At 39.9% G+C, this 12,596-nt stretch overlaps 1 protein-coding gene across 1 annotated transcript in view; it reads left to right on the top strand.

The window, feature by feature from the left end:
• gudu (Armadillo repeat-containing protein gudu) overlaps window positions 1-12,596 on the top strand; it is a 54,547-nt gene that overhangs the window by 4,668 nt on the left and 37,283 nt on the right. The window contains exons 2-9 of the mRNA XM_070099783.1: window positions 1-117; window positions 937-1,092; window positions 3,722-3,802; window positions 5,654-5,782; window positions 6,254-6,478; window positions 6,967-7,077; window positions 8,046-8,225; window positions 10,957-11,154. The exon at window positions 1-117 is cut by the window's left edge and continues 36 nt beyond it. Of these exons, the coding sequence (XP_069955884.1) occupies window positions 1-117; window positions 937-1,092; window positions 3,722-3,802; window positions 5,654-5,782; window positions 6,254-6,478; window positions 6,967-7,077; window positions 8,046-8,225; window positions 10,957-11,154 (1,197 nt within the window). The remainder of the gene's footprint in view (window positions 118-936; window positions 1,093-3,721; window positions 3,803-5,653; window positions 5,783-6,253; window positions 6,479-6,966; window positions 7,078-8,045; window positions 8,226-10,956; window positions 11,155-12,596) is intronic.

The raw sequence follows: 12,596 nt of genomic DNA, 5'->3' as shown, positions 1-12,596 counted from the left end.
GCAGAGGATGAGGAGGAGGATGAGGATGAGGAGGATGAGGATGAGGAGCTGTACCAACTGGATTTTCAAACGGCAGAGCTCTCTTCAGAATACTGGCAGATACAGAAGATGGTCAAGGTTAGTGATGACCTGGAGAATGTGGATTATTGTAATTATTATATATATGGTCAAGGGTTAAACCCATAGGGAATGTGAACATGAAAATGGTATACAATACCGACAAGCTGGTAAGTAAAACATATGTGCAACACTTAAAAATAAAGATAGCTAAGTATTGTACATGTATCTTGCCATACGAATTATAACAGCACAGGGCAAGTGGCAGGTAATCAGATTTAATCCAAGGAAAGAGAGGGTAGCCTCAATTCCTTGAAGCATCTAGGCATCCCATTTGAAAGGTGAGAGAGAGAGAGAGATGGCTCCTACTTCATCCTGTTACCAATTTGTGTTTTATAACAATAAAAAGGTTTTCAAATAAGCTGATGTAGGTAACAGCTGTTAGTTTGTAAATAAAATTAGGAACGTTAACCTAGCCTTGTAAAATCTCGTGTAAGAGAGAGAGAGAGAGAGCAGGAAAGGGTAAATTTGTAACTATTTGAGGTACAAATAATATTACAAATACTCTTCAGATATATTACTGATAAGATCATATAGCTCTTTAACACTAGCTTTAACTTATTTTATAACCCCCATCTTTAATACAATTATACAACCTTTGTAGAAGGTTGATGGACTGATTACATCATCTTTTACTGCCTTCAATACATTCTCTGTATTTGACTGATGAAGCCTACCACGTAGGCGAGACGTTTCAACAACAAAGATATCCAACTGTTACACATATCTTACTCAATAACTTGTCGATATTTTATACCATTTTCAACATACAACACAGCTTGCATCCTCATGTTCAGGAGTTCCTCTTTCTTGCCATAGTATCTGAAGGTGGGGAACGCGACTTGCACCACCATAGCTCTGGTCGGTCTCAAGGACTGCGGCCTGCATCAGGAGGTATGCCAGGTGGCTCTGAAGGTGGTGGGAGGCCTGGAGGTATTGCTCAACATCCTCCGCACCAGTAATCTTCGTTGTAATGTGAGTTATAAACAGCTGCAAGTGTTGGTTTTTCACTGTCTTGAATCTTCGAAGACAACGTATAGAATTAGAGATGAATGTCCCATTTTTCCTAATTTATAAATATTTTTGCAAGCCTCCTTTCTGTAGTATATTTTCTTCCAATGTAATTTCATTTAAACCAATGCTGCCTTTATATCTTGTTTCGTGTATCCAAGTGGGTTCCTCAGCTTCCTTATTCTGATATGTTAAAACCTTCTGATTCCTCACCTTTGTTTCTATATACCAGTAGCATCATTTCTTTTTCCCCACTCTCAGTTATTGTCACTCGGATGCCTTTCTGTCCTCCTCTTCTTTCAGTAGCTTAAACTACATCTTCTTATCATATTTATCTCAACATATGTTTGCCTTAGTTGCCATTTCTTTATGTAACTCAATTAGTATTTGGTATTTTTCCTCTCTGGTTCATCTCTGTTTTTTTCTTTCTACTTCATGTCTTTCTCTGCATAAACCTTTTTCTTTTCTTCTTCATGCGAAATCCACACGAATTTGGTATACTTTATGAATATATTAACAATAATCAACACAATTCTTATTATTTTTAATAGTCATAGTAGTTATTCGAGTAAATTTAAAATTCAAAGAATAAAGATACTCACACATTAGTGTTAGGAATCAGGAGTATAGTCCTCTATACATGGGCTGGATCTCTTGAGTACTGGGTCCCTACCCAGTACTGGGTCCCTATTTATCTCGTCCCAGTACTGGGTCCCTACCCAGTACTGGGTCCCTACCCAGTACTGGGTCGAGACCCAATTCTCAGTACACTATAGCCAGTACTGGGTCGAGACCCAGCTCTCAGAACACTATACCCAGTACTCGGTCGCGAGGTCAAGATTGCCTAATATTAGGACAAATACAACAGAGTAAGAGATATATAAAGTATTGCATAAAAGTCCAGCTGAAAACAAATTGCAACGTAATTTTAGGTGCTGGCGCAGCAAATATGATACTGGGAAAAATTAGTGGTGAAAGATATCAGAAGTAACAGCTGTATTACTTGGAATTCCTCTTTTATTCACAGTGAAGATTTGGCTTCTAATTGTATTCCTCGTAGTTTTATTGTGGTTCTGAAAACAGCGGCGAAAGTGTATAATATCGTAAAGGCAGTTCACTGAACACTCGGCTAAGAACATAAGAATGGAGGAGCACTGCTGATGGCCTACTGGCCCATACAAGGCAAGTCCTTATCGAAACCACCACTACCCAAAGATACCCAAGAGTTTACTCCCGTACCCACGACACCAATCAAACCCAGCCCCTCCCACTCATTTATCTGTTCAGTCTCTTTTTAAGTCACCCAAGGTCCTAGCCTCCATCACCTTACTTGGAAGATTGTTCAACGCATCCACAACTCTGTTCGAAAACCAGTACTTACCTATGTCCTTTCTAAATCTAAATTTATCCAACTTAAATCCGTTATTTCTGGTTCTTACCTGGTTCGACATCCTCAGTACTTTAATAATATCACCTTTGGATGAATGAAGTGTGTCTAGAAATGGGAGCTGGTCATTGCTAGTATCTATTGAAGGGAATTCTTGGGCAGCTTTGGGAAAAGGCTGGACATATGGGTGGGTGCGAATGGTTGGTTTTGAGGACCTGCATTGTATGAGCCAGTAGGCCTGCCGCAGTGTTCTTCCATTCATATGTTCTACAAACTTCGGCAGTTATGGACTCTCTTACAGGAGTTTACCTGGAGTTTACCTGGAGAGAGTTCCGGGGGTCAACGCCCCCGCGGCCCGGTCTGTGACCAGGCCTCCTGGTGGATCAGAGCCTGATCAACCAGGCTGTTACTGCTGGCTGCACGCAAACCAACGTACGAGCCACAGCCCGGCTGGTCAGGAACCGACTTTAGGTGCTTGTCCAGTGCCAGCTTGAAGACTGCCAGGGGTCTGTTGGTAATCCCCCTTATGTATGCTGGGAGGCAGTTGAACAGTCTCGGGCCCCTGACACTTATTGTATGGTCCCTTAACGTGCTAGTGACACCCCTGCTTTTCATTGGGGGGATGTTGCATCGTCTGCCAAGTCTTTTGCTTTCGTAGCGAGCGATTTTTCGTGTGCAAGTTCGGTACTAGTCCCTCTAGGATTTTCCAGGTGTATATAATCATGTATCTCTCCCGCCTGCGTTCCAGGGAATACAGGTTCAGGAACCTCAAGCCCTCCAAGTAATTTAGGTGTTTTATCTCTGTTATGCGCGCCGTGAAGGTTCTCTACATTTTCTAGGTCAGCAATTTCACACCTGCCTTGAAAGGTGCTGTTAGTGTGCAGCAATATTCCAGCCTTGATAAAACAAGTGTTTCCTTATAAGACTCATGATCGTCTCTGACCGGTCAGGAAATATTGATCATCGCCATTTACAGTGTATGTGGAAAAAGACACTTATGTACAGTTCAGGAGGAAACGTTTCGCCACGAAACGTTTCAACACGAGTGGCTTCTTCAGTCCTAATCATTAGGACTGAAGAAGCTACGTCCTATAATCAATGTTCTGAACTGTACATAAGAGTCTTTTTCCACATCCTGCAAGTATCATTTTTCACTTCCAATATAACACAGCGGAGAATTTTATATAAGTGTTATTTGGTTGACAGGTTGGTGCACTGCAGGTGCTGGAGGCAGCCTGTGGTCACATGACGTCCCGTGCTGCTGTTTACAAACTTGGAGGCCTACAAGTGAGTCCTGTAGGCTGGGTTGCTACAACTTTTCCTCCAGTGATGAAGGTTGATGACATCCCCTTGATGTAATATAATATAAATGTTGTTTAATAAGCCGAATTGGTCAGTTTGGTGGAACTGCCTTAAAAAAATGAATTCTTTTAATTTGGTTCTTTTATTGGCTTTTAGATGCATTTTTCATTGAAAATGGTATTAACAAGTCAGGCGTGGTGAAAATTCCTCACAAAATTCCATGAATTATAAATAAATCTAATTTATATAACCCTGAACTAATAATCATATTAAAATCAATATTTTTTTTATGAAAATGGATTCAATTACATTTCTCTCAACCATGGACCTGCTTGAAACAACTTTCTCGGCGTTTTTGGAAATCATTTGGATGGTTAAAATCTCTCGCATGAGTAAGCAGAGAATTAGACTTGTCCAGTTTTAATGCTATGTTTATGTAGTTGTAATCTTAGTTCAAGGCTTTTTCCAGTGTAACTATAATAAATTTTATTGTGTTTTTTTATACAGGGAATCGTATAGATAGCCATCAGAATTTTGGGGGGAATTCTTAATCAATATTTTTTCATCAAAATTTTTAAATACAACTTTGATTGTAAAATTCTTAAGTGAAGAAGGTATGTCAAAAAGATTTTCATGGTATTGGAGAACCAAGACATTCTTGGATGAATATACAACATTTCCTTCTTGAATTAGACAGTCTTGCTCCATCCATAAAGCTTACTGTTGAGTTTGAGCAAAATAATTCATTGCCTTTTCTAGATGTCTTAATTATTAAGGAAACCACGAATTAAAATTCAAAATTTACAGACAACCGACAAATTACTGTTCTTATATGCACTTTTATTCTTCACATCATGACTGAGTTAAACTCTCTGTATTCTCATCCAAATTTCTGAGAGTTCTGCATATTTGCAGCCTAAAGTTCTAAGATGAAGAAATTCTGAGGATTTATGAAATAGGAATGATCTAAAATTCCCCCAAAACTTAATTGATAGATCTTTTAACATAGCCAGAAATACATTTTACAATTCGAAAAAAGACTAATAAACATAGAATTACAGGACTCGCAGCAATGGTTTTAAGTTGGAAAAATTCAGATTCAGGAAGGATATAGGAAAGTACAAAGATGAGTGGAACAAACTCCCAAGTACCGTTATAGAGGCCAGAACGTAAATGGTTCTCCTTTACCATGAAAACCTTAATATACCATCTTGACTTAAGAATTTTAAAATCAAAGTTGTATTTAAAAAGCTACGAAGCCAGTTTAATTCCAGTTGCTTCTTACATAACTTTTTACTTCCATTTAAATTTCTAAAGTTATTAATATTATCCCAGATATATAACATCATATGTTGGCTTTATATTCTAGTGGTTCGCATCCTGTAAAGGCTTAGGGAAGTTAGTCATTTATTTGTAACTCTGGGACCCTTCAAATATATTTCAGACTTTGGACAGATACAGAAATGAGAATGTTTGCAAGAGTTGGACTTACCTATCTTGGGCCAGTAAGCCAGAAGCACCTTCTAATATTCTCTTGTGTTTTTAAGCTTGCATATTATATATAGAAAGCACATAGTGTGAATATTTACAATGGGATTTTGCAGTATGAAAGCACTGGTTAGCAGAGTTTTCCGCTCATATAATAATAATAATAATAATAATAATAATAATAATAATAATAATAATCTTTATTTCTACAAGTGTATAACTTATCAAGGCTTAGTGATCGTAGTAGTGGTCTCGCCTTAGTAAGGTCAATCATATGAACTTATATACAGTTTGTCTGTAATTTTTGCAGTCCACATTATACCTTAGAATACGTGTACCTGTGTACAGGTACTGCAAGGGCTGGTAGGCCACAGCCAGGTGGAGGTACGGGGTCTGGCAGCATCCGTGCTGGCCCAGGTGTGTGCACTCTCGACGGCCCGTGCTGCCCTTATCAGAGATGATGGTGTGGCCAAGTTGGTCAGTTCCTCATTTTATTGTCCTTTATTAAACCCGTTACATTTATTTGCTGCCAAAATGTGTTCTAATGTTCTAAGGCTTCGGGCTTTTTCAGCTGTCTATACCACACATTATTTTCGCACAAATATCGTTTTTGCAAATCTATTGCCTATATATGTGTAAAGAACAGTCACAATTCCGTGACTGGAACAATACGCAAATAACCCGCACCTAGGAGAAAGAAACTTATGACGACGTTTCGGTTCGACTCGGATCATTTAACTAGTCACATCAACAAACCCTCATCTTTGTGTGTTAGTGTAACTAGTCAATGGCCGGAGCTGGGCCTAAACGTCGTCCAAAGTTTATTTCTCCTATGTGCGGGTTATATGTGAAATATGTATAAACTTGTCATATATTTGAGTAATCCAGGTTAGTGATAATTTGCCTTTACCCGAGTGAATATTACTGTCACTTGTGTGTGGACGACAGGTGACACTTCTACGAGTAGACGCTAACACCCTCAACACTGACCATGGGCTGGCGACTGCCGTGGAAGGTGCCACGCGGGCGCTGTGGGCGTGCAGCGTGTCTAAGAGTGGGCGGGCTGCTCTTCTGCGGGCTGGAGGGTTAGAGCTGGTGGGCGGCCTGCTCTCTGCGTCCCGCCCGTCACTCCTGGTGCCTGTAGTGGGCGTCATTCATCAGTGCATCGCTGAGGTAAGATTCTTCTCTTCGAAAATTATTTGTCTGTTAAAAAGCTTCAGTTTTTGTACGTATTAACGTCGAGAATTTAACGACACATTACCAGTACAAGAATAATAATATCTATTTCTACACGTACAAGGTATACAGTCCTAGCTGACATCAATGATATACTACTGTATAGAAAGGCACTTGTATGTAGAGTATTTCGGGCAAATTAGGTCGATTTTGTCCTGGGATGCGACCCACACCAGTCGACTAACACCCAGGTACCCATTTTATACTGATGGGTGAATATAGACAACCGGTGTAAAGAAACACGCCCAACGTTCAACCCTCGCCGGGAATCCAACCCGGACACTCACCGTGTAATTAACTGTATAAGTATGCATTTGTCCAACTATTTCTCGGGGGTTGAATTTATTTAATCAAAAGTAATTTCCATGATGGTGCTTCTTTCCTTGTAGCGACATTTGCATGATGTCATTTCCACGGTGATGTAGGTAGTGTTCCGCGAGAGGGTGGAGGCTGCAGGCTACACATCGTCCCTAGTCAAGCTTCTCCACTGTCCGTCACCCCAGCTGCAAGTACTGGCCACCAAGGCTCTCGCCAGGGTGAGTAAACATTCTTGCTAGGCGAGTACACATTCTTGCTAGACGAGTGCACATTCTTGCTAGACGAGTACACATTCTTGCTAGACGAGTACACATTCTTGCAAGACGAGTACACATTCTTGCTAGGCGAGTATACATTCTTGCTAGGCGAGTATACACTCTTGCTAGGCGAGTATACACTCTTGCTAGACGAGTACACATTCTTGCTAGACGAGTACACATTCTTGCTAGACGAGTACACATTCTTGCTAGGCTAGTACACATTCTTGCTAGACGAGTAAACATTCTTGCTAGGCGAGTAACTTGCTTTTAAGACCTGATCCATATTATTGATCTTAAGTAATATCATTATTCCAACTAATTTGCACTTAAATTCGACTTTACAATATTCATTTCATTACCCATAAGCATTTTTTCATAATATCATGGAAAGATAATCACAAATGCATTATATTGCGATCCTTTATTGACCACGGGCTTTATCAAATAAAGAGAACATGAGCATATAGGGCGGAGAGTCAGGTGCAGAATGTTGGGAAGGTTGTATTTGAGACGGACCTCCACTCAACACCCATATATACTCACGTCCTCTTTACCCAGGACGATCTGTTTGTGACTTGATAAGGTTCATCTTGTCTGTATGTTATACTTTCTATTTCTATCATCACATATTATTCCATAACCACGGTATTAACTGACTAAAACGTAAGAATGTAAGATTGGAGGGAAATTGCAGCATGCTTGCAGACAATAGCATTCCTTTTCTAATGGTATTAACTGAATATAGCATTACACCTGTCTGAAGCATTGCTGCTAACTGGATCCCCACCAGTAATACTTGACTCACGAAATCGTAATTACAAGATTATAAACAGATCACGGAACGGGTGGGGTTTGAACGCATGGCAAGTGAGACCTGAAACTCACAGGCCAGCTTGCCGAGTGGTTAACGCATGTTACTTTTGCAGTGTTCGGTGCTGGAGGCTACGAGTGCTCGGCTTGTGAGAGAAGGCGGGTTGGAGGTCCTGGTCAACCTGTTGACTAGGGAGGCGCAGCCTTACACCGCAGCGTTAATTGAAAAGGATCCAGCCTTTGCCAGGGATGCTGGCCTGCTTGTTGAGGGTGGCGGGATGCCACGCTCCAGGAAGGTCAGTCACTTATTCAAAATATTGAAATTAGAGAACAGATTTTTTTTATATAGTAAACAGTGATTTAAATTACATTCATATAAATTATGGAGAATGTCACGTTAAACTTGCTGACTCAATGCCCTTTTAACCTTCACGTTGAGAAAATTGATGATTCAAATTAACATTTTTGAATGTCATCAAAGATGACATATATAGGTATATACTATAAACAAACAGAAGAATAGACGGGTACTCTAACTGTGGTCCATTTAATAGCAGGCCAGACACTGTAACCACTCAACCACTGAGGTTAGAATGACTTTACACGCATCTCAACTGTGAGATGGTTGTATCAGTGACATTAACAGTAACTCAGAAACTTTCGGGGTATATCTGTTTTCATACCCCACAAAGTTAGTCCTTAAACCCAAGATAAATCGCAATGAACGACTATCAACAAAACGATGGAGGACCACATCAGTGTTTTTGTGAGCCAGTTAAGTGTTTGATAAAAAATATTTGACAATGGTAAAGTGTTCGTATAAAATTAAAACGATAATGATTCATCCCAAGTTCATATCAATGAGGATGAACTTCACGTTGTCTGATCTGTAAATATTTCATAATGGAGCTTCATGGAAAACAGTGACAATGTTAGTGATGTTCTTCGTGCAGACTGTTGTGTTCACATGTGGACACCACACTGGGCATTATGCAGGTCGCCAGGGACTATCAAAAGAACTAGTCTCATCGAGGGTCGATAAGACTGCTTGACACTTGTACAATGCAAGGATACTTTATTTCTCAAAATAGGGAATCAAATATATGCTAATATATATACTGCTCTTCGTATATACACTTTATTTTGGTGTATACACATTAAATGACCCACACACAGGAGAAATACACTTATGACAACGTTTCTCTCTCCTATGTGCAGGTTATTTGTGTATTGTTCCTGCCACGATATTGTGTCTTCTTATTCCTTAAGGATATTTATCCTTCAGAATATATACAGAGCCTCAGTCCTTTTATGTAAGGCATTTTGTTAAGCTTGGCATCTCTGCTAATACCAAACTACGTAGCATGTATTAATACCTAATTACGTGGCGTGTTTTAACATAAAAACTTCCTTGCATGCTTTAATATTAAACCACGATACTTATACGCTTTTTAACTTCCTTTGACCTTGATACATGAAAGTATAAATAACTTTTATAATTAATGCTACGTTAATCCCATTTAGAAAAAAATAATTTGATGGAGTTAATCATTTACAACGATAAAGTTTTGGTGTTCCAGGCTACTGGATACTTCATCATTTTACCAGTGACGAAAATAGAACGATTTTTTTGTTATATTACCTATTACAATGAAATTACAACATAAACCTTTCTTAAAATTACCTCAGAATAACTCATTTCCTTTTACTTTACAAAAAAATAATACATATTGCAATTAGGCGCGCATAATGGAGATAAAATACTTCAATTACTGGGAGCGCTTGAGGTTCCTGAACCTGTATTCCCTGGAACGCAGGCGGGAGAGATACATGATTATATACACCTGGAAAATCCTAGAGGGACTAGTACCGAACTTGCACACGAAAATCACTCACTACGAAAGCAAAAGACTTGGCAGACGATGCACCATCCCCCCAATGAAAAGCAGGGGTGTCACTAGCACGTTAAGAGACCATACAATAAGTGTCAGGGGCCCGAGACTGTTCAACTGCCTCCCAGCACACATAAGGGGGATTACCAACAGACCCCTGGCAGTCTTCAAGCTGGCACTGGACAAGCACCTAAAGTCAGTTCCTGATCAGCCGGGCTGTGGCTCGTACGTTGGTTTGCGTGCAGCCAGCAGCAACAGCCTGGTTGATCAGGCTCTGATCCACCAGGAGGCCTGGTCACAGACCGGGCCGCGGGGGCATTGACCCCCGGAACTCTCTCCAGGTAAACTCCAGGTAATAAGCAGTTTTAATACCAATGTATAACTGTTTTCGTCTAAGTCAGTTTTCTGGTAAAATACCTGGTTATATTACTGACATCAAATATTTGAGTACTTTTGTGACTTCTATGCAGTAGATGCTTCAATTAATAATTTTTCAAAGGAAACTCGACAATTGCCTCTAGCAAATGCCAGATCAGTCTTACTGTGATGGCTAGGCCTGCGGGCAGCTGACAGCAGCAATCTGGTACCTCGATTTTGCTTTATTTGTCTAGTCATCTAAGCGCCAACACAAACACAGATTTGTATCCCCATATCACTTAATACTTTCTATCATCTTCCTTAACTCAGACAAAGTCTAAATGAAGCAGTAGAAAATAGATTAATTGGAGAGTCATTGACACAGGGTAACCAGAAAAAGCCAAATAGTGTGGTTTATTTTAAATGGGTTTTATAGGTTTTTCTCTAGGATGCAACCCGCAACAACTGACTAAAGGCTTGGTTTCTAATTATTGATAGGTGACAGAGCTAGCAAGTGCTAGGAGACTTGCTCTTGTGCCTCACCACACCGACACTGTATCCCGGTTCTTTCAGTTGAACCCAACACTACCACTAGTTTGCCTTATGAGGCAGTGTATCTGTATGTTTTTGTATACTTGACAAAGTTCGGTCCTGGAAGAAGCGAAATGAAAATTTCACTACAGACGCAGTGTCTTTCCTCTCTATTACTACTGAGTGTCCTCGCCTCTTCCTGAGTTCAGTTTCTTCTAACATTAGTCAGCCTCTGCTCTACTTACAGCAATCAATGATGCCTGACGGTGTAGGCAGCGTTGCAGGCGGTACTTCTGACGCCGATGGAGTACCTGGCCAGGATGGTGAAGGTGAAGGTCACCCCACCGGTCACGATCTTACGGGTAAGTTGGCCTTTGTTGAGGGGATGGGGGCAGGTGTTGGGAGGAAAAGAAGGCACACCTGGAACTGGAAGACTATTCTTTTTGTTGGAAGACTACTCTCTCGCTATCTCTCTCTCTCTCTCTCCCCCCCCCCTTTCTGTTTTTTTTTTTTTTGTAAACAAACACTTAAGCAGTAAAACGTGATACTTTATTGACAACGTTTCGCCCACACAGTGGACTTTATCAAGTCATAAACAGATCTGTTTGTGACTTGATAAAGTCCACTGAGTGGGCGAAACGTTGTCAATAAAGGATCGCATTTTACTACTTAAGTGTTTATATTTACATTGTGTCGGTATTTTATTTTCTCTCTTTTTTGTTGCTCCTCATTCTCTTCTGTCACCGATAAATTACGATTCGAAAAATTAAAAAACAAGGTCTCTTATGTATTTGTTTCGTAGTGTGTTGCTTTTCTCTTAACGGACGATTGTGTTCCTCCCTACTAACAATTATAATCTAATGTCAAATGCATTGGCAACTACAAGGAATAGTAACTACGTGGTCTGGTAATTATGTGGACTGGCAACAATGCGGTCTAGTAACAGCATGAATTAGTTACTATGTGGACTTGTTACTTTATCGAATCACTACATAGATTGGTAACTTCACTGGAAGGTAAATTCAGTGACTGGTAACAACTTGGACTATTAACTTCTTTGACTGGTAATAACTTCGACTATTAATTTCATTGACTGGTACTTCCAGTGGAGACAGTCTTACAGGGTGGGAACAGCATGATATTGTGGTTCAGGAACTGGTTCTCAACTGTTTAACTCCACCCCTTTCTTGAGGCATTCTTAACATCACCATAAATCATTTATTTATACAAAAGCTCTCGTCAAATAAGAATAAAAAAAACTGTAGCTAATTTTCTCTAAACCGAGGTTAGGCATTTTCGCGTTTAATTTCAGTGCCTTGTCATTTATGTATTTTTAAATTCTAAGATTGTCTCGCAAATTTTCTATTTTATTTAGCTCGCCATGGATCCGTAAAATCTTGCCATGGACCCATTGGGTTCCATGGTAAGGTTTCAAGAGTACCATAGACCCATTGGGTTCATGGTGCCCAGTTTGAGAACTGCTGACTTACCAGTGCTGGACTGGTGTAAGCCCAAGAACCAGCAAGTCACAGACACTTATTAAGACCCTTGATGACACTTAGTGCTGTGTAAAACATTAGCAATTTTCACCTTTAAGAATTTCTTCCATTAAGACCAAATTTCCCATAAAATTTTTTAATTCCCTAATACCAACTCTGATTTTTTTTTGCATGCGTACATAATGTGATGAATGGTTTGAAAAACCGACAAGTTGAAGATTGAGACACTTATGCAGCATATGGGAATCTTTATTCAGGAAACGTTTCGCCACACAGTGGCTTCATCAGTCCAATACAAAGAGGAAGGCGTAAGGAGAGGAGGAGAATGAGGTAATCAGTCCCTCAACCTGGAGTCGATGTGTTCAGTCCATCAATCTTGTAGAATGTA

This window comes from Cherax quadricarinatus, chromosome 69 (genome assembly GCF_038502225.1).
Source record: "Cherax quadricarinatus isolate ZL_2023a chromosome 69, ASM3850222v1, whole genome shotgun sequence".
Taxonomy (NCBI): Eukaryota; Metazoa; Arthropoda; class Malacostraca; order Decapoda; family Parastacidae; genus Cherax; species Cherax quadricarinatus.
The sequence above is the reverse complement of the archived record's forward strand: the minus strand, read 5'-3'. Positions and strand labels throughout refer to the sequence as shown.